The sequence below is a fragment of the Nicotiana tomentosiformis genome, chromosome 4 (genome assembly GCF_000390325.3).
Source record: "Nicotiana tomentosiformis chromosome 4, ASM39032v3, whole genome shotgun sequence".
In the NCBI taxonomy this organism is placed as follows: Eukaryota; Viridiplantae; Streptophyta; class Magnoliopsida; order Solanales; family Solanaceae; genus Nicotiana; species Nicotiana tomentosiformis.
The window spans coordinates 102,057,718-102,080,577 of NC_090815.1; the positions used below are offsets into that span (position 1 = coordinate 102,057,718).

The 22,860-nt window shown below is 35.8% G+C and overlaps 1 protein-coding gene and 1 long non-coding RNA gene across 3 annotated transcripts; both read left to right on the plus strand.

Moving 5' to 3' along the window:
* The first annotated feature begins 1,192 nt into the window (after positions 1-1,192).
* Positions 1,193-8,715, plus strand: LOC104095249 (probable protein phosphatase 2C 9). Of its 2 annotated transcripts, none has more exons than XR_011415549.1 (6): positions 1,193-1,577; positions 1,767-1,816; positions 2,397-2,636; positions 2,743-3,019; positions 4,987-5,278; positions 7,627-7,764. XR_011415549.1 is itself a non-coding variant. In XM_009601332.4 (6 exons), exons 2-6 carry the CDS (start codon positions 1,778-1,780, stop codon positions 8,316-8,318), a joined length of 849 nt encoding a protein of 282 aa, XP_009599627.1. In that variant the 5' UTR covers positions 1,197-1,577; positions 1,767-1,777; the 3' UTR covers positions 8,319-8,715. The 2 variants fall into 2 exon arrangements, 1 of the variants encoding a protein (XP_009599627.1); XM_009601332.4 differs by lacking the exon at positions 4,987-5,278 and adding an exon at positions 8,181-8,715 and having other exon boundaries at positions 1,197-1,577; positions 7,627-7,781.
* Positions 8,716-9,609: 894 nt separating this feature from the next.
* Positions 9,610-10,047, plus strand: LOC117276533 (uncharacterized). Its single transcript, XR_004506795.2, has 2 exons — positions 9,610-9,799; positions 9,958-10,047. It is a non-coding gene; the product is annotated as an uncharacterized lncRNA (long non-coding RNA).
* The last annotated feature ends 12,813 nt before the right edge of the window (positions 10,048-22,860 follow it).

A 22,860-nucleotide genomic window follows, 5' to 3' on the forward strand; every position in this document is an offset into this window, starting at 1 on the left:
CTATCCAAGAAACAACATGGACTGTGTGGCTGCACAGGGGCGGAGCTACAGTTGTGGGTGCGGGTTCGGGCGAACCCAGTAACTTTTTCCGGAACTCTGTATTTGTATTGAAATATTTACTAAATCTATATAAATATATACTGCCAAACCTAGTAACAAAAGGGGTCTTGGTTCAATGGTAAAGGTTGTGGGTTCGCTGGGAAAGATGGGGGTTCGATTCCCCCTAGAAGCAACGTTTTATTTTAAAATTTAGAATCCACACACTTAAATCCCTAGCTCCGCGCCTCCGTGGCTGCAGCGATTTCTCCTGCAATGGGATATCAGATGTGAAAAGAAGTTTTGGTTTCAAATAAGGCATGAATAATTAATCTCTTTCCAAAAAAAAAAAACTCAACTATTTTATTATTTCAACATTATATGTGTTTGAAAATTATTTATCGCTTTTTTTACTTTAAAAATAAGATTTATTTGTTATATCAACAAGTTCAAAATGTAATAAAATAGAAAAAATATCATAATCTTTAAAAAGTTAAAAAAAAAAAAAAGACAAAGGTTGAAAATTTAGAAGGTTAAATACGTATTTGACCATCAAAAGTTTGTACAGTGACAAAAGAAATATAACTTTACTAGATTTAAGCGATTTTGAATCTCCAAATACTATGATCCTCTAACTTTGTTTGCTCGCAATTTTATTTCTCACATGTTGCATCATCAGTAAATTAAGACCTATTAGTTTTATATTGAAAATGAATAAGTTAGAGTTGATGGGTTTCGAACACCAGATAGTCAAACAAAATAAGTTCTTTTAAATACTTTCATTTAAAAGGAATTTCACAAATAATATATTGTATAATATAGAAAACGAAGGACTTAACTGGACAGTAATAACTATGATATTATTGAAGTTCAAACTTGTATACTGCAATTTGAATTGTGATTTTTTAGTAATGAGTTGTCCCTAAGGACATATATTTTATAATATAATTAGATAGATGCTCCAAAAATATATTATTTCCTATTATAAAGCTGGTACTTGAAGTTATAAAATGCAGAACTTAATTGCCAAATTTTTTTATGGTATTTGTAATGAATGCTTGCAAGAGAAATGGCAAAGACTTGTCGTTATCACTTATCATATATAAAACCGTAAAGCAAGGGACAAACCTTTGACATATTCAAACGGGAGAAACTCAACATATTACTATTATTGATCTTCCCATTTTGCTCACACTTGCTTGTCTCTTCCTAAACAAGCCAAAAATATACTCCCTGTCCTTGTCCTGAAGACAGTTAGGGGAAGAAAAATAGGATTCACAGAGAAATTTCCAAATCAAATAATTCATTCCTATTATTTTCTTAACATAAAAGAGGAAAAGAATAGAGATAAATTTTTTACCTTTGTGAGTGAGTGGGAAGCCAAGAGGGATTTAAGTGTTAGCTTAGCTTCCTTGTTGTTCACTGTTATTCTTTAGCCTAATTGGTTCAGCAAACACAGAAGAGGAAAAAGGGGGGCAAATTCTTGGTGATGCAATCAGCCAATTAATCCACCTTTTGTTTTTATTTTATCTTTAAAATAGGTAGGTTTGATTGAATTCTTGATATACCCCAATTTATATTTTCTTTTTCCTTTTCTTGGTTTATGGCTTGTATTGAGTGGTTAAGTTCTGGCCTTTTATGGTGTGATTTTCATGAGGTTTATGGTTGTTTCTTGAAAATTGGTTGATCCTTAGAAATTCTCAAGATCGATTTTTTTATTTTGGTGGCAGATTTTTTAAGGATGGTTAAGCTGTGCTTTTTTGGTGCTAACTGTGGCCAGGTAATATTTATTCTTTTGTTAAATTTTAATTTTTCATGTTTTTTTGCTGATATAGTTTGATGGTGTTTTTCCGTTTTCCTTTACACTGATTAAAAAAGAAGTGAGTTTTGGGGTGTGAATGAGAGAGATCCTGCAGAACTCAGAAGCAACACTCAGTTGATGTTGCAAATGAATTAGAGAGTTATTGCCTCATACTTATTCATTTCCTCTATGAATGCATTACTTGTAATTGATAATTCAGAGAAAGTTGGCCCTCATTGTCTAGTTAGTGAATTACTTAAGTGCAATGACTAAAGTTTCGTATAAGGTTTCTTCTTAGAGAAGAAAAAAAGTTTGCAGAAGGTTTTTTCTTAATTTGCATGCCACAGAACTTCTGATGGGAAGTTGAACTATGCCGCTCAACTATATTGAAATGATGTGTGAATGGCTGATGCAGCCTTGCTTAATTTGGTCGAAATGGAGTTATATATATATTTTTTGGTTGAATTTGCTCCACTTAGAATTTTAATTGGTTGAATTTGCTCAAGTTATTCTCAACACCATTATAGATTTGTTTCTACTAACTTTTTTACTACCATAGTGCGTAGGTGGAGAGTCGTCTTCTAGTTCTGGTAGAGGAAGAAGCCACGAGGGCAATACTAAGTATGGTTTCAGCCTAGTGAAAGGGAGGGCTGATCATCGGATGGAAGATTACCATGTCGCTAAATTTGTACAGATAGAAGGACACGAGCTTGGCTTATTTGCTATTTATGATGGTCATTTGGGGGATGAGGTTCCTTCTTATCTGCAGAAACATCTGTTTGCCAATATCTTAAAGGAGGTAGGTTTTCTATGCATCCTGAATTTGCAATGCTGCTTTGAAACATATAATATACTGAAAAACTTAGAGCAGTTGGCATCTCATCTTTGGGTTCGTCTTTTACTAGGATGAGTTTTGGGTTGATCCACGCAGAGCAATCACAAAAGCCTACGAAAAAACTGACCAGGCAATACTTTCGAATAATTCTAACTTGGGCCGAGGTGGGTCCACTGCTGTCACCGCTATTCTGATAAATAGCCTAAGATTGTGGGTAGCTAATGTGGGAGATTCACGAGCTGTTCTTTCTCGGGGTGGTCAAGCTATTCAGATGACAATAGAACATGAGCCAAATACAGAACGAGCCAGCATTGAGGACAGAGGAGGTTTTGTCTCAAATATGCCAGGTGCTTTCCTGAAATCTGAGCAATGTATTCATTGATTGAAATATGTCTGTCCAAGATACTATTTGGTGTGATTGACATTCCTAATAATTAACATGTAAAACTCGTTGATTTATTCTTTTATGGCGGGCAGGGTTTATTGTTTTGTCTGTCTTGTATTTGTGTTTCCAGGAGTACTGAGAAGGCTTGTGTCATCCAATAAAGCTGTTGTATTAATTTAATCCGCTGTGTAGATGCTTTGGATGAACTCATGTACCATAATCTGCACTGCCACCACCTTTTGTGCTTGTCGAACCACTTGCAGTTTTTATTTAAATTTCTGAAAGCTACATTACAATAATATAAAAGCTTTTTCGATTTTGAATTCCTTTGGTTTGGACCCTTGGCGGAATGAAAATTTTAGAACCTGAGGGTTTAATACTAAAAGATGAACTAAACTGTTGCCTGTTCTTGGTTGTCTGCTTCTTTCTTCTCTTAGCTACCTTGGTTTCCTCTCTCTGGCCCTCTCTTTCAGACTGAAGATAATCGGTTTATGCTTAAAGTTCCATGAAATCTTATCACAATTTTCCATCTGAAACGGAGATAAATTACTACTTGTTTTTTTGTAAATACTGAGAATTAATCATCCACCAAAAATAGTCCTTATCAATAGATATCTAGCAGCAAAAGCAACAAAGGGGGAAAATCCCTCTCTCTTTTTGGTACATCATTCAAACTCTATTTCCTCCTCTGCCACTCAGTGTTATCAAAGGCGAAAAGCGCAAAAAAGGCTCTAAGGTCTGGTGGGGCTTTAAGTGCAAAGCGCAAATAAAATGTGGGCTTTAATGAAGAAAGGCGCAAATGGAGAAAAACTACAAATATGTATGTGTAGACCAAGACTAATATCGATAAGCATGAATACCAAATATATGGACAAAGAAATTGAAGAAAATTTACGATAAAGTGAAACATCAATTGTTTAGTGTCGCCTCTTCCGGATTACGCTCATTAGCAAGGAAAAGTATGCCTTAGAGGCTTAGAGCCTTGATGACAACATCGAAGCTCCCGTTAAGCGAGGCGAAGCACTCAACATGTTTTGAGCCTCGCTTCAGGGCTTAAGCACGCCTTTGATAACACTGCTGCCACTGGATGGTTGGTCATACTCAGGTGGGAATCTATTAGAGCTAGGTCATGCTCGTCTGCTCGATAAGTCAAACTTTGAAAGAAATATGATCAGATTAACTTTTTGTTATGATTTTGAACCTCTCTTTGTTTTTAGCTTCCATCATGCCAATTGGTTTTCAGTATCGTTCCAGTAATCATATTACTATAGCATCCTTACAACTGCTGGGCTGTCAGTTTCTTTTATATTAGAGCTTACGGAGTCAAAGTTTTAACACGTATAGTTGCACTATCCATCCGGAAATGATTGACACTATTCGAAGCTTGAGGGTGAAATAGTCCAATCTTGGGTTTGTGGACATCAATTCACTTAGTAAAATCAAATATGAGTTCTATATTCGGAAACTGTAGAGAAAGTATCAGAAACTATTTTTTTTTTTTTTTGATAAGGTATAGAATCAATGACCTTACAAAGGTTTTGAACCCCCTTGACCACTAAGCTATGCCTTTGGGCTATGTATTGGAGTTTTAAAAATATCGTAAAAAGTTCAAGCAAATCATAGTCTAAGAAAAAGTTGGGTGACTCCCAGATAATAATTGTGCCATGTAAAATTGGATTGGGGGATTATTTGACCTGCTTATCAACATTATTCGGTCCTCTTCTTCTTTCTCTTTTTTAGTTTTTTTCTGGGTCATTTCTTTTGTTTCTCTCAGTAGTTTGCCGGATTTGAGATTTGCGTCTAGTTCAGTGCTAAAAAGTTTTACAATTAGATGTGGCAGTAATCTTTGTACTTTTTGTGCTGTACTTTCTATCGCGTCTCCTTAAGAAGAAAGGGAGGGATACTGATGACTTCATTTGATCAATGCAGAGATAGAGAATGGAAGTTTGAATAGGTGACTCAATCAGACTGAGTTATAGATGCTCAGATAATCACTAAATATTTAAATGATGTTCAAGAGAGGTTCTTTCTGAACCAAAATATTACTTAGTCTCAGATTTTGTACGTGGAAGACTCGACTTAAGCAAGAGTTACATGAATTGGAAATGACAAAAACAATAAATTAGTCAACTAAATATGGAGTGGAGATAGCATGAAACCAAAATCTACCACAAAATACTTAATTGCCCATGCTTCCATGCTATAGCTGCTTGTGGTTATGGTGAGTTGGACTTATCCATTCTATTACTTCAATTAGGGAAATGCTTGGTATATCTATTGTCTTTTTCTCTCAACTTTCTTTTATGAGAGAAAATTTCCTTATGTGACATTAGAGAATGTTTGACACACTTCCATACAGAACCATTCGATACATCTTTCTAAAGTTTTATGAGTTCAAATCCATTTACATAAAGCTAATATCAACTGACATCATTCAATTGTCGTCTATGATTTATATCAATTCAGACTTAATGAACTATGCAATCTCGTTGTCCAATTAAATTACAGACAATGGAAAGCCAGATCTGTTAACAGTCGAGAGAATTCACGAAGCTAATCGTGTCTAGATTTGCAGCATCTGTATATTCATTGAATTTAAGTAGTAGAATACTGGAGAATATATCATAATATTCCTTGGGATACAGTAGAAGATTTACTTTCCTTGTTAGGAGTACAAAGTAATTGTTTACTATATTGTATGTAACCTAAGACTCCTATATAAGGAACTCGGCTTTTAGATTGTAGCACGACCAATTTTCAAAAGAGTTCTATTCTTTTTCTTTTAACTTTCGACAGGATGCGATATTAATTTTAGTGGGATGACTGTGTAGGTTATCCCACGTGGATAACGGTGGATCTATGTCTTATTCGTATCTGTTTACTATATTGTAAACAAACCTAAGACTCCTATATAAGGAACTCAGCTTTTAGATTGTAGCACGACCAATTTTCAAAAGAGTTCTCTTCTTTTTCTTTTGACTTTCGACAGGATGCGATATTAATTTTAGTGGGATGACCGTGTAGGTTAATTCACGTGGATAACGGTGGATCTATGTCTTATTCGTATAGTTGTAGTACCCCTGGATTTACTCTTTTTAGTTGTCTCTCATACAATGTCCCGTCAACTATTTGGAAAAAGCGTCATTAGATTAGTGTAAAACCTTTCATCCTTCCCTGAATGATTAATCCAAGCTCCTGTAGTTCTGAGAGTGTGCAGATGAACGTGTACTCAGTTTGATTCTATTATTATGGACTATAATTTTCAAACCCCGGAGATTTACAATATGGAAACGACATTCCAAGCATTCAAAATATATGGTCTCCAGGGATGGAATGCCTCAGCAACATGCTTTAACTTATTCGAACCGAAGCAAGTGAAAGATTAATTATATTTTTGTGGCACCAACTCTGCATTTTCATTTATGATATCTTAAGACACATAATAACGTTCATCATCGTATCATGATTCCCAATGGCAGAGCTGCCACTGCCTGTCCAACCCCCCCTCCCTCCCTGCAAATTTGCATTTTTTAATTGTTATCTATCAAAATTTCAGAAACTTCTAAGTAACTCCAGAGAAAGTGCTTTGTTCCTCATATTTTTTTGGTAAACATTTTTTAGTTAGCATTTTTTGTATATTTTGCCCCTTTCTTCTTGTATCTTGCCTCTGCTATTAATGATTTCCACTGCTAAGTATTGCTAGTGTTTTAAGATGACCATCCTTGTTTGACCTTGATAGTCAAACTTAAATGTCTAAGAAATCAGATTTACCGAAATAATAGCTTCTGGTAGGATATCTTTCTGAGTTAATATTATCCTTTTACTTTGTTTAGGTGCTTTCAAAATTTACTTTAAATCCTGGAGATGTTGTTCATGAGCCAATAAATTGCATAATGTCATGTCTGTAACTTTATCAAAATTCCGTAAAACTATGTTACTGAGATTTTAGGAAAATTTGCGTCAATTGTCTTAATATCCTGGATATGGCTCTATCAATGGGCGAACAGGTTTCATCAACTCCGATCCCTATTGGCTTAATCACTAATACTTCTATCTGTCTCTAGGTTCTTATGGTTAAAATTTACACCGGTACTGTTGATTGTTGTCTTTGGACTTCAGATGCACCATTTAACATTTTTGAAGAAACTTGTCGCTAATAATTGTACCCTATGCTTGTGACCTTTTCGCTTTAATTTCTTGCCATTAGTAGGTTTGTGTTTGTTGCCCTATGTTTCTGAACTATTTGCTTACACTTGCTTGCCATAAGTAGCTTCACGTGCATCCATCTCATTTATGTGCGGAGCTCTTTTAGCTATTATTATTAGTTAATATCACTTTATGTGCGGAGCTCTTTTAGCTTCCATTTCTGAACTATTTGCTTACATTTTATTTGCCATTAGTAGTTGGTTGTGTTTTTTGTATAATGATGGCCGAAGGGCCTATGGGTGAAGCTTATGCATCTTGATATAATATCAATAGGTTGGAGGTTCCATTACCCAAAAATGGGTTCTGTGTCTTCAGGAAAACCTGATGTATTTTGTATTGATAATTTTGCTGCATTTTTATCAGGGGATGTTGCGAGAGTGAATGGTCAGTTGGCTGTTTCTCGTGCTTTTGGAGATAAGTCTCTTAAATCACATTTGCGATCAGATCCTGATATTCTAGATATCTACGTTGATGTCAATTGTGATGTTCTTATCCTTGCAAGTGATGGTCTTTGGAAGGTACGCATCTTTTCCGTAAATTTCTGTTTGCATGAACCGTGATCAACAGGGGCGTATGCAGGATTTCTCGTAAGCGGTGTCGATATTTATATATTTATAAAAGAGTGGAAGTTAAATAACATTATTTATCACATTATAGACAAGAAGTAGCCTTAAACCATCGATTTTGTTGAGTCTTAAGTTAGAAGAGGTCCAGAGTTCAATTCTACCTGAGGTTTGAACCTCCGATCTCGAAGAGCAAAATCAAGAATTTAACCAGCGTGCCAAGCAACAATCTGTGTTAAGTGGTGTTATTTTCTTTCTGTTATTCGTTTCCGCACAGTATTAATTCACCGCTTCGTTCCACGTGCATCCGCCCTTGGTGATCAAGAGTTGCATCTTTTGGCTTGATTAATTCAGGTGATGTCTAATCAAGAGGCAGTCGATATAGCTAGAAGTGTTAAAGATCCCCAGAAAGCAGCCAAGCAATTAACAGCTGAAGCATTGAAGAGAGACAGCAAAGATGACATATCTTGTGTCGTCGTCAGATTTAGGTGATAAGCTTCTCATACCATATGTTCCTAGTTTCGGAGAAACAAGTGTGTTTTCTATGCAGTGTAATCTGGAAATGTACAAAGGGTATTGAATTTGTGACAGCTTGAGTAAAACCATAAAACATAAAGAAAGGGCATAGGTTGTTTGAACTTTCTGAAGCGACATTTACATCGTATGATATATTTGTCCAAGTTAAAAGTATACAGCTATGCTATTGCTAGCAGACCCTGTGAAGTACAATAATTTTTTAACTTCATTAGACCATATTGGTCTCTGGGTTTGTACATCTGGTGCTTGTTTCTAGATAACTGAAAGAAACCTGTAATTAGCTTTGCCATTTTCATTCTTGTAATTACCTGCCTGAGTAATGAACACGCGTGTGATCTTTCTTTGTTTTCTTTTTCGTTTATGCCTCTGGTACTAGTCACAGGTGTGAAGGTATCTTTGATAGTATTGTTTTTAGTGGAAATCTTTAGCTAGGGGTTGCAAATGGGCGAGTCAGGTCCGGTATGGTCGGGTCGAAAACGGGTAAAATATTCGATCCGATCCATATTTAATGCAGATAGAAAATGACTTAACTGTAATATGAATATCATATTATCCATGCCTTCTTGAATATGATCACTTTTGGAAGGATTTTTAGTCTCAAATTTTGTGCAATCCCCAAATTGAGTCTTTGCAAATGTAAAAAAGTTAAACCCGTTATCTGTTTTTTAGGTGGACAATATAAATTTTATCCATATTTGATTCATTTTTTCAAAAAGTTCATTATCTAACTTATTCTTGGATAATTTGGATTGATAATTATTATCCATTTTGCCATTACTATCTTTAGCTACTGTATTCTTGTGAAAAAGGAACAAATAACACTTTTGTGGAATACGAACACTATAGGAAATTTTGGTAAGTTTCTGAGTCTTTAACAATAATGTGTGCTGAATAGGGAAATTTGAAAAATATTAAGGATATTGTCTGGATATAGATGTTTCTAATTATTAGCGATGTGTTTTTTCGATTTCTATAATATCTAACATGAGCGTTTGCTACACATTTAAAAGAAATCAAAAGTACTTACTTTTGAGTTTTGATATACTTAATGAACTGAAATTATCGAAGAGTATATTTGGCTCGATATTGTGTTATACGCTAAGTTTCTTAGGTTATTTTTCAGGTTAAAATAATAATTTTATATCGAAATTTACATTGATTTCCTCTGTAAAATAGTAGAATAAAATGCGGAAGAATCATGCCATATCCTAATACTAATCCAAATCATTTCACGAATAAGATGTGACCATGATTACTAAGTGTACATTTCTAACATTATAGAAACTTGAGGGACTAGTTTGCTATTACAGCAACAACTGAGGATGCTCTCTATCAACGCTGATCCATAGAAACCCTAGCCCCACCTTATAAATAAGGGCTTGTTCTATGAACAGATAAAAGCAGCTGCTATTCTGTGTAAAACTTGTTGCGAAGCGGTGGGCTCAATATCCATTGAAATAGATTTTTATTCTTATTCTTTTTTTGACTATTTGTTTTTTTCCCATTATTTTTGGATATAGATTTTGAATAAATGTGATTATGCAAATTAAAAGTGTTGTTTTCTGGTGTGTAATGAGAATGCCTCTTCTTTCAGCTACAAGAGAAGAGATCTGAGGATCGATTACTTGTGGCTTTGTTCTGGGGGCATATATTTAATTACAATTCAAGGGTTTCTTTTTGCCCAGGTTTTGTTTCCATTCTTTTTCTGGGTTCCCTCGTCTTGGTACATTTCTCTCTTCATTATATCCTTCTCTTTGATTTTTTTCTTCTTTTTTCTGTAGCTGATCTACCACTGTTAAATACAAATTCTAAATAGGAAAAATAATTTAACAGCAGATACTTATAATTGGTTTTCAATCAAATTGGTTTTAAATTAGTACTAGATTAGTAATTTAGTACTTTTCTACTATTTACACAAATAGGTTCGATAAAGTGAAAAACACATTTTGAGAAAACATAATATATATATATATATATATATATATATATATATATATATATATATATATATATATATATATATATATATATATTTATTATGTTTGCACAGAGAATTTTATCACGTATATTTTTAATTTATTATATTAATTAGGTTAGGTGTAAACATTGTCACACCTGGTATTTATACAAATTAATAGAAGTGTGATATGTGTTTGCATTAAATTTTATTATTATTTAATCATAATTAATTAATAGATATTTTCAATCCATTATAGTAGTTAACCATAGTAAATTCGAAATTAATTAATGCATTTTTTAGATAAATATACTAATTAATCATCATAAATTAAATTGATTCAATGCAAACATTGAGTGCAGAGATAAGTATTTATTGGTAAATATTTATTTATACTTGGGTGTTTATATCAAATCAACTTAATTTATAATAGTTAGCTAGTATAATAAATTAAAAAACATATATATTAATTAAACATGATTAAGTAATAAAACTTTAATGTGCAAACACATGTTATATTTTTATTGGTTTGGTATATTAAGATGTTTACATCTAATTAATTTAATTTATTATGATTAATTGATATAAAAATTGAAAATATGCATTACTTAATTATGATTAAGTGATAAAATTCTATGTGCGAATATATGTCATATGTGATTAAATCTTACTGGTAAATATTTATTTGTACTCTATTTGCACCAAACCAATTTAATTTATTAGTTCTTTGGATATAGAATATTTTTATAATGCCGAGGCGTAAAGCATATTTTTATAATGCCGAGGCATATTTTTAACTCTAATTTGAACTCATAAGAACAGAAGAACTCAACAATGGAAATTCGGAATACGTTCTTAACCAATTCCAAACAACAAATAATTTACATAAGTTTTAGATTTCAGATTGCATAAACCTATAACTCAGTAACTATTTTTGCATTCTACTCACCAATGACGTCTTTGAAATCAGCAGTTGACTTCAAATTCAACCCAAACAATTATTATCTATTGATGTACGTACAAATTCGAGTTCCAAATTGAATTTTATTTGTGGCTCGAACGATGGAAGCTAAACATCAAATTTAGCTTGGGTGGATTAATATTCAAAAATCGAATTGTAATCAATGTTTGGGTTGAGTTTGGTTGGATTAATGTTCAAATCACCATTGTCGGCAAAGCTTTTAAGGTTGATGTTGGAATCACATTTGAATATGAAATTTCATGTTCAAATTCAAGTGGGTGTTCTAGGTCCTTGTAAAAACACTTGTACAAGGCTAAATCTGATCTTTCGAATGAATTGTAAAAACACTTGTACAAGGCTAAATTTGATCTTTGGAATGAATTGAAACTGATTAGGAGTGGCTTTGAATTAAAAAGAAGCAACTAAAAGAGAAGCTGGATCCTAAAAAATGTACAGAAACCTAAGAAGGAAGTTGATGAGGGTAGATTTGTAATTTTAAGGAGATGTGTTGCAACCCTATTGGTGCAGAACATAGACATATTTTGTGAAACTGGTCAACTATAAAAGCGGGCATACTTTTGAAAGATTGAAGGTATAAAATAGTGTATAAAATAGTTTTTGCTAAAATTGTGTAATAGAGATTTAGTACATTGTTCAAGTAGCCATCTATGTATTTTGCCTAATTTTGATGAAAGGCAAAAGAAGACGTCATTTAGTGAAAGAAAACTTGTATTAGTGACTTGTGAGATTAATTTGTTGATGGGATCTTACATTTAGTGGATTTGCGCATTGGTTCTATTTGGCACAAGACAAACCATTTGTAATAATGAGTGTTTGTGGAAGTTATAATCAAGAGGGAATTCATTTGGTGGTTGCAAAAGGGGAAAATAAAATAGAACAATTTAGTAAGAATCAATACCTTTAACCTATAGAAAATAATAGAGGATGAGGGATGGCTGATTTCCCATGGATTGTGGAGTTTCCACTAAAGGTAGATAGATTTACCGTTTATCTTTTTCAGTTGGTATATATAAATTATACATAATTATATACATATATTAAACATAGGTGATCTATTTTTAGTTTATATAAGATAGATGACTATTTAGGTTAATTTTTCATAACATTATTCAATGGGTCAACATGTAACAAATCCAAAATATACAAAATTAAAGTTGGAGATTAAAATTATGTAAATTTAGAACTTAAGGTGATAATTTTTTTATTTTTTTGTTTATTAATTCAGATTGACTTTAAGAAGACTTACTTTGAAAGGTAATTATTGGAGGATAAAGCACTTTTAATGTAATAATTTAAGCTTTCAGTTTTTTTATTCAAAAAGCACAAAACAAGAAAGAAAGAGGGAAGGCTTAGGTTGTGATGTGTTGTTATTTGACTCATATTGACCAAAACAAATTTTAGATAGATTGAATCAAGCTTTCTAATTCTGACATACATCTAACTTTCTCTAGCTTTAAATAAACTTCTTTTTCCAAAGGTGCTTGAATGTGTTTTTACTAATAGCATGACCAATTTAGCAACCCCTGTCATTTGGGAAAAAAGGTTTTGTCTTGAGCATAGATGCCTTTCACTTTTTTTTTTTTGGTATTTAGGTTGAAGGGAAGGGGAAGTTAATTTAAACATAGCATCACCGTAACCCTAAGAAAACGAGATTGAATTTGTGTGTGTAGACTATTCTTGGAAGTGTTTATTCTACTAAACGATAGGACGCAACCGTAGATCGAACCTGGGAAGTCCTCACGTTTGCGGCTTCCTACGTTTATTGTCGAGGAAGTAGCTCTCGGCACGAGAAATATACAAGAAAAACCCGCTCTAGATCCCCTAAAGGTCAGCTTCGATACTAGGCAAATACCCCAGTAGCAGTTCCTATCCTAGTTCTCGTTCAGCATTCATTCAAAGAATTCTCCCCTTGCCATCCTTTAGCGAAAATACAAAAGGACAAGAAGAGGAAGAGGCGACCACAATTTCACTTGCTTGGGAACCTCTTTCGGGAGGGGAATATTACATTGATTGGATTTGATACATCATCATATGTGCAACAAGAATGAGTACTATTTTTCTTTCTTCTACTTGGCAGTTCCAACATTTAAAAAAAGAAGAAAAAAACGAACTTCGACATCAAGAAAATATATTTATAGAAATGAAGTGTTCTTTACTATCTAATCTTAATGCTTTCCATCAATTAATGAAGTTCACTTTCATCTTTAATTTGTTCTTTATATCGCAAGTTCGCAATACATCTTGAAAGCAGATAATTTCATAAATGAAAATCTGTCCAGTTTGAATTGATTTTGATTTTTAATGGATCCTTTATTTATAAGACATAGAGGTTGTCGACCAATCTTGGCATTGAGTACTAGTAACTACTGAGCTGCTCTTGGCTAACACCATCAATTTTGTTTGACTATGAATTTATGATCTACCTAATTGATAAATGCTCCATACCAATTATCATCACGTATACACTAAAAGAAATTAAGCCTATGGCAACCCTTTCAAAATCGTAGCTATAGATACTGTAATCGTCCATGTAGGGCTAATGGGACGATTTGGGACGCGTTCCAAGATCCAGTGTTACAATAGGTCAACTGGAACGGTTAATTGTAACGGTATCAACACAGTCTCCGTATATGGCTACTGGAACAGATATGAAACTGCTACCATTGATCAATCTATGGGGACAATTTGCTATTTTGTTGGGACGGTTATAAACCGTTGTGTTATAATTATACTAACGATTTATTAAGTCTATTGCGACGGTTTTCATGATATATTGCAACGATTTTTATATATATTGGAATAATTATCTGTATCCTATTGCAATGAATATTGCAACATATTGCAACGGTTATTAGAGGGTTGCTATTGTTTTTTGCTAGGTCTATTGGAATAGTTATAGTCTATTGCAACAATTCACTTTTGTAATTTCTAATATTTATGGAACCAAAATGACGAATATTTTCCTATGCAATGAAATTTTATACACCATAACTTTTTTTTAAGCAACTATACCACTCGGCAGCATTTGCCTAGTGGCTAATATATAAATACAATCCCAAAATGGGTCCAAAGCTTACAAGATGTCCAAACCAAAATAGAAGTTGCATGAAGCTACTAGCTATTAAAAAGAAATCTAATGAACTAGCTATTACAACATGATAAGTTGAATGTTTCTTTCTCCTATTAGTGTATGTGAATCCAATTGTCATTGGCAAATACCAAGCAACACCTATCAAGCTCTCGCCAGGCGCCAGGGTATACTGTCCATATGCTAAAATGAATTCCAAACATCTCCACCACAGAGTTGAAGCCAACATAGTCTTCCAAGTGTAGCTACTATATGATCTCTATATGTAGTGGACTGATTTTGTCCAAGTATTAATCATGTGCTCACTCATCAAAATTAATGTGTAGAAGAGGAGCATGGCTTTAGGCAGGTTTTGCAAGGCAAAAGCCAGACTTGAGCTGGCTTTAGGCAGGCTTTGCAAAGCAAAAGCCAGGCATAAGCTGGCTTTAGGCAGGCTTTGCAGGGCAAAAGCCAGGCTTGAGCTGGCTTTAGGCAAGCTTTGCAAGGCAAAAGCCAGGCATGAGCTGGCTTTGCAAGGCAAAAGCCAAGAATGAGCTGGCTTTAGGCTGGCTTTGCAAGGCAAAGGCCAGACTTTGAAATTGTGCCTTTTTGTGATCTTGTAAGCTCAGATCCTTCCCTACTAGAACTTTTAATGTAGACATCATTCTAAACATTACTAAACCATCCTCAAATTGAGCATGAAAGCATGCTAATGAAAAATGATTCAACAATCTCCAAAAATATCATATGATGGGTTCAGCATTTTCCTTAGCATTTGGACATATCAAAAGTAGGATAAATTGTACCATCCCACACCTGCTTATCGCATATGCAGGTTTGTGCAGAGTCTAATCTTGTGAAGCCATCAGTCTGGGGTTCTTCTCTTTGCTATCCTAACCCTAAGGTTAGGTGATTGAGATTTGTCTAGATTGATCAACCTCCTCCCTGCACTAGGCAGTTCAGAGAATGAATGAAACTCAGATGTACCTGCAAAAGAGAACACAATGTTAGCTATAAAATCCGCCACTGAGTTGCCTTCTCTGAACACATGTTGAAAGATCACATTGAAGTTGTCCTTCATCTCTATAATTTTCTTCACATCCTGTGTAATTACCCAAGGAGGATCCAATTCCCCTTCTATCGCCTTCTTGATCACTAATGAATCAGTCTCCAGTATGAGAGGGTGAAGATTATGCTCCACACAGTATTCCAACCCTTGAAGAATAGCCTTAGCTTCAGCTACCACATTAGTTGTCACTCTCAGGTCTACTGCCCTAGCACACACCACATCACCTTCATCATCCCTCACACAAAAGCCTAGGAAGCTAGGTCCAGGATTGCCCTTTGAAGCTCCATCAGTATTATATTTGTACCAACCATGAAAAAGAAGCTGCCATATTACTCTTGTAGTGATCAATATAGGTTTATATCCTTCAAAGTATTGAATCATGTCTGGCCATAACAATGGAATATTAGGGATCCAAGCATACCTCACCCTTGCCAGTTGATGCAACGTCTTATTTATCTCATGAATCACCCTATTTGTGGACATTGAACCACCATATTTACTTGTATTTCTTCTCTTCCAAAGCTCCCAATTGATTGTAGCTGGTACTGCTTGAAATCGTGGCTTTAATTTTGGACAACACTGAGTATATCACCAATGCCTTATAATATACTTCAATTGAATCAATTGCACAGAAATTCCAGCAGCCCCCATGAACAAGTTCCATACCTTAGAGGCAGTAGGACTTGTGACAAATATATGCTCAATGGATTCCTCTTGGGGCTGCTGACAACACCAACACCTAGACATCACCATTTGCCTTTGCCTCCTCCACGTGTCATCGGTGACTATTTTCTGCCTCCACAATCTCCACAAGAAGAAGGATATCTTGAATGGCAAACCTTTAATCCACATTAACTTGAATTCCTGATTAGGATAAGCCCTATGCCTTAATATTTGCCAAGCACTGCTAACACTGAACTTGCCTGAAGGAGTTGGCATCCAGTATGGCCTATCCCAATATCCCTCACTGCCTTCATAATGCACATTTAGCCTTATATGTTTTGCAATTTCCTCATTGAAAGTTTGATCTAGCAGCTGATCATCCCATGCTTCCCCTTGCCGCAGTTCTGCCACCTCCTGAAGACGTTCATTGATCGGAAAGTCTTCAGGTAATACGTGATAAAGTGCACCCAATCCAGACCAATTTTCATGCCAAATATTAGTTGTTCTACTCTTCAATTCCCATACGATCTCATGTTCTACTTCTTCCCTAGCATTCAGCATTTGTCTCCAAACATGAGACCCTCCCCTAAAATGCACCACTGTTGGTAGCTACTTCTTGCAATACTTATTCCAGATGAAATTAGACCACAAAGATTTTGTGGTCCTAAACCTCCACCATAGTTTAGCAAACAGTGCCCTTGAGACATCATTTAAGGACCTAAAACCTAGCCCCCATTCCTCTTTAGGAAGGCAAAGATTTTGCTATGAAGCCCAGTGTCTGCTTCTCCCTTCTTCCTTTGTGCTCCAAAAGAACCTAGCAAAAGTCTTATGTAGATGCCCCAAGATGCTGTTTGGTGGATCATGGACTCATAACATGTGAACTGGCATACTTTGCAACACACTAGAGATGAGTGTTGCCTTTCCTCCAAATGACAACAACTTTCCTTTCTATGAATGCCATTTAACCTTCACCTTCTTGATAAGATCCTCATAATAGTCCTTCCTCCTTCTAGTGTAAAAAATAGGACACCCTAGATATGTGAAGGGGAATTTACCTCTTGCAAATCCTGTAATAGCTCCAACTGCCTGAAACAATCCATTAGCAACCTTTGAATGCATGTAGTATGAACTCTTATCTTTGTTGATCATCTGACCTGATATCTTCTTATAGTTCCCCAACACTGCCATAATCTTGCTCAAAGAGGGAGGATGAGCAGATGCAAATATTATCGTATCATCAACATATGCCAAGTGGTTTAAAGGATCAGGCCACTTAGGCATTCCAAATCCCACAAATGACTTGTCTTTAAAGAGCTTATTCAAAGACCTAGAAAGTACCTCAGCTGACAGAATGAACAATGCTGGAGATAGGGAATCCCCATGTTTCACACCTCTTGTCGACTTAAAGAACCCTGAGGACTGCCCATTCACCAATACTGAATATCAATTATTTGACATCAAGTTCCACACCATGTTGATGAAGTGTTCAGAAAATTCCATCTTCCTTAGCACATGCAATAAGTACTTCCATGAAACCCTATCATAGGCCTTAGCTATATCAAGCTTGATCACCACATTAGCTGGCTTTCCCCTTAACCTTATGTCAGTGACAATTTCTTGAGTCAATAATATGTTCTCAAATATACTCCTACCCTTTACAAATCCGGATTGATTAGGAGTTATTAGAGATGGCAAAAAACTCTCCAATCTGTCATGTAACACCTTAGACAAGACCTTGTTAATGAAGTTTCTCAAACTAATAGGTCTTAAGTCAGAGAAGGTCTCAACTCTAGGTTTCTTGGGTAGCAACACTAGATTGGTGTGAGTGATGGATTTAGGCAATGTAGCTCCTCCATAGAAGTGTAGCACCATGTTGTGTATATCAGCACCAATAACATCCCAGCATGTTTGATAAAACAGGCCAGTGAATCCATCAAGACCACTAGCACTCTCCCCACCAAGCTCAAAAACTGCTGCCCTTACTTCTTCAATTGTTGGCAATCTTCTAAGTTTCAAATTCTGATCCATAGTGACCATTGAAGGTACATTATTGAGCAAGGAAAATTCAAAAGCATCACCTTCATTTGTGAACTGTTTTTGATAGAAGTCCACTGCAGTTGTAGCCAATTGCTCTTGGTCTTCAATCCATACCCCACTACCACTTTTGATCCTCTTCAGTTGCAATTTCTTTCTTTTGCCATTGACATGATTGTGAAAGAAACTAGTATTCCTATCTCCTTCAGCAAATCAAGTCATCCCAGCTTTTTGCTTCCAATACTGCTCCTCAATACTCAAGTATTTCTTCAATTCAGATTGAGCCTTTTGAAGCACAATCCTATTCTCAATTATAGGCTCTTCTTCAAACAATATCTCCTTCACCCTAACAATATCCTCCAAAATAGCCAATTGCTTGAAGATATCACCAAATGTTTTCCTACTCCATTTTGAGAGTGCTGCCTTCCCAAAAACGGATCCCCTATGAAATCAACTTCCCAATTCTGCCTCACCACATCCATAAATGTAGCATGCTTTGTCCAAAAGTTCAAGAATCTAAAAGGCTTGAAAAAATTGGTTGTCGGCACCCCACATGTCATTAGCAATGGTGCATGATCTGATCCAGTTCTGATTAGATGCTCAACTTCAATAGTTGGCAACATCTTCTGAAATGGAAAATTCACAAAAATCCTATCCAATCTCTTGAATATACACTCAGCATTGGATCTCCCATTCCACCATGTGAATGTACTTCCTTTGTACCCTTACTCAAACAAACCACAAGAGTTTGCACAAAATGCAAAATCCTCATATTCAGGAAGGTGTACTGGAAGTCCTCCTATTTTTTCATTTTCATGCAATATCACATTGAAATCCCCTCCTACCAACCATGGTAATTCCATATCACTTGCTAAGTAATACAAGTGATCCCACAAATCCAACCTCTCTATTGCTGAACATTTTGCATAAATAAATGTCATCATCATGTACTGCCCCAGGTCATGGTGAAACACTCTCACAGTCACCTGTTGCTCAGTATCCTCCACTAATTCCCATTCCACCACTGCATCGAAGAACAACCATATTTGCCCATTAATATTTGCATAAGCAGTCTCCATATTTAACCTCCTTTTATATCTATCAATGAGTCCCTTCTTTTGAAAAGGCTCCATCAATGCAACTACACAAAAATTATGCTCCCTATTCATGTTGATCACCCTAGGAAAGGCCTGTTGTGTATTTACAGACCTTATGTACCATATTAATGTTTTGATCATCATCATTTAGATAGAGAAGCTGCCCTTCTGGGCATTATTCTTGAAGGTTGTGGTGGATCTTTACTCTGATTCTTCTTGGTTTTTTTAACTCCTTTAGCACTAGTTGTGGGTGATAAATCCCCTTCCCTAGCCACTTGTTTGAAGTTTTCTGCAGTTGATTCATCATCTTCTTCATCCTCCATTGGATTTTGTCTCAATAAGTCTTTATCAATTGGTGTCACATTGTGTGTAACTACATCATGTCAATGTTGTAGAGGAGTCTTAAGTGGCACATTAAGATGTAGCTGCATAATTTTATCAGTGCCAGATTCCATAGGCACTTCCTCTATTTCCCCCGATGCTCTTGGAAGAATTGCCCGCTCATCATCATACTCCTTGAATTGTAACTCATAGACACTACCTAGCCCAGGAGTTACTGTAGCAGTCTGCTCTGAAAGCACTGTTCTAGTGAGATCACCACCCTTCCCATTGCTTGAAATTTGGTCTGAACCCACTATATCATCCCCAATCTTCACATCAACATCTCAATCAAGTTTGTTCTCTGATGCATACACCGGAACACCATCTACATAGGCCAAAATCTCTCCAGTTGCACTACGGTTGGGGTTTACTGTAGCTTCCTCATCAGGTGAAACCGGCTTTAGGCCTGGCATCGCCAGCCTAACGCCTGGGGAGCCTGCCTTTAGGCCTGGCGTTGCCAACCTATCGCCAGGTGAGCTTGGCTTGTTGTCCTTCTTCACCTTGTCTTCTGTTGTCTTAGTTTTGCCCAGCTGATCATCCTTAACTTCAACTGCATCGCTCCATAAGACCTTTGTAGAGTTTACCTCATCAAGATCCTCAATCTGCCCAGAATCTTTAAATGTTTGAGATGGAATCTCATGACAAGATTGGTTTGTGGTTACATTGAGTTGTTTTAGCTCCTCTTTGCTAGTCCCAAACCTTCTATGAACCCAGTCGATTATGGACTGAATCCCAAAAGGAGTAGGACCATCTTTAGAACTGAAGACTGGTTTTTCCCCCACCAAATACAATTTGGTTGTTCTCGTTTATATCACTTTGTTCCTCCTCTAATACTGCAAATTTATTCCTTGCTTGAACCGTGTTTGTCTGATCTTCTTTGACCTCCACCAGTGCAAAGTTATTAGTAGTGTGCACCTGCTGTACACCAGTATTCACTGGCACGATTGCATTGCCAGTTTGCCCTTGTACCTGGGTTTTGTTATTTTTGTTGGTTCCCCGATTATCCCGAACTTCCTTCCACTGTTCACCTACGTTCCCGACTACTTTTCCACTCGTGAGAATCATTAAAGACGTAGTGTGATTTTTGGTTTTTCCTTGTTCATCAGCAGCAGTATTCCAGTTGTTCGACTCAGCAAGATCATTCCTTTTCTCGCTGCTTCGATTTTCAATAAGCTCGGGGTGCAAACACCAACATTCAATTTTATCATGTCCTTGTAGTTTACACTCCTTACAATATTTTGGTAGCATGTTATACTGAATTCTCACCCATTCTGTTCGAACACCACTAGTAGCTTCATCATCAATATCTAATCGCACCTTTTTAGGTAGTTCGGCCAACAAATCGACAAGAACTTTTACTCTTGCGCAACTCGGCCTAGTTTTGTTTGTAGTCGCCGCTAAAGACACAGGCCTTCCCACAACTGTAGCCAAAGAAAATAGAGTTTCCTTTACAAAAAAGGTAGGCAGCAGTCCAGGAAAAGAAATTCATGCCATCGCCATCGGAGTTTCTTCACCCGCCTTAAATTTTGCATCGTAGATAAGAGTACGCAATTGGTATTTATACCCATCTTTGGCTTTGATGTAGTACGTACTCTTTGATGTGAAATCGAGGAAGTCTTGCCATAGAGTTAATCTAATTAACACATGACGATCTCTAAGGAATCCGATATTATACTCACCTTTGATACCACATTGAGTTGGAATTATTTGGCGAAGCTCGTGAATCTCCGAAGATCCATATGAAAGCTTGCCAATGACAGCATATTGGAGGCCTCCAATCATGTTCATTCGATCTACTTCTGCCTCTGTGAATTTAACCACTGGTTGGCCATTTAAATACACTGCTCGTCGCAGTGGAATGGGTTGAATTGAAACTACAGCAGTAGCCATCGCTGGAGGAGTTAAAGAATTTGGTTTCAAAATCTTAGAGTAATCTAGAGGAGCTGGGTTGGAGTTAGTTGTTGTATGTTGTTATGCAACGTTGGGGGAGGGCAGACCAGCCAGAAAAGATGGCTGGTCGCCGGCCATTATGGCCATTGAAGCCTAAAGCTCCAGCTTGTCAGCGATGAACAGTAACGAAGTCACTGCTACAGTGACAGCGAAAATTTGAGAGAAAAAATTCTAGAGAGAGAATTTTGAATAGAGTCTTGTTCACTTCATACACCATAACTTATATAAACCATGAAATAAGATTAAAATTACCAACTCGCATTATCCATATACAAAAAAAATTATGAATACATTGTTTGATCAGCAATTCAAAAGTCAAAATAGATCGATGAGTCCAACAATCCTTGAACATGATGATAGAAAGTCTAACAACAATCAACAACACTCAAGTAAGGTCTTTATCACTGCTTTCATCCGCAATTGCTGCACCTACGAAATTCAATCAGAAATAATTAAAGAAAGAATTTTTTTTTAAGATAATTGAATCACAAAGTAATTGAATGACCAATTTGATAACTCAAAAATTTTCCAACTCTCTAAATTTTTTAAAATTTTCGGTAGAGTTTCCTTTGTAAATACGACTATCCCAACAGAAAGAAACATCAAACAACAACTGGACGAGTTTTCTCAGCTAAACTTCGAAAAGGAAAAAGAAGACGTGGTAATAACTTTCTGCCAACAGAAAGAAACATACAACAACTGGACGAGTTTTCTAAGCTAAACTTTGAAAAGGAAAATGAAGATGTGGTCACAACTTTCTATAAATACAAGCCCGGTAGCTTTTGCGCAAATAATATATTTATGTTAACGAATTCATTAAATATGTATACATATTAATTTTACAACCTAGTTACTAATATTTAGAATCATTTTTCTAAAGTCCAAAACCTATGAAATTAAAATCCTGGCTCCGATACTGAACATATGGAGCAATTCAAGTATGACGTCTACTGTCGAACTAGCTCGTGAAGCATGACTATATGATCTACATAATTAATAACCCAACAGATTTTCAAAGCGAGAGAAAGCATGGAGCTTGACGAGTACATGTGAGCACCTAATTTTTGACTATGCGTGAATTTATTTTTCCTACTCATCTCACTAATACCTCATTTCTCACTTCCCCCGCTCACACTCTCACTTTTCCCATGCATTTCCCTCACATAATCCCTCCACCAACACACACCGACACTCACAAAAAAAAGGAGTTTCATCTCTACCCTAAACACATACAACAAAAAATCAAAAAGGGGAGTAGGAAAGTCAAAAAGAAGAGGAGGAAAGAGGTGGGACAACA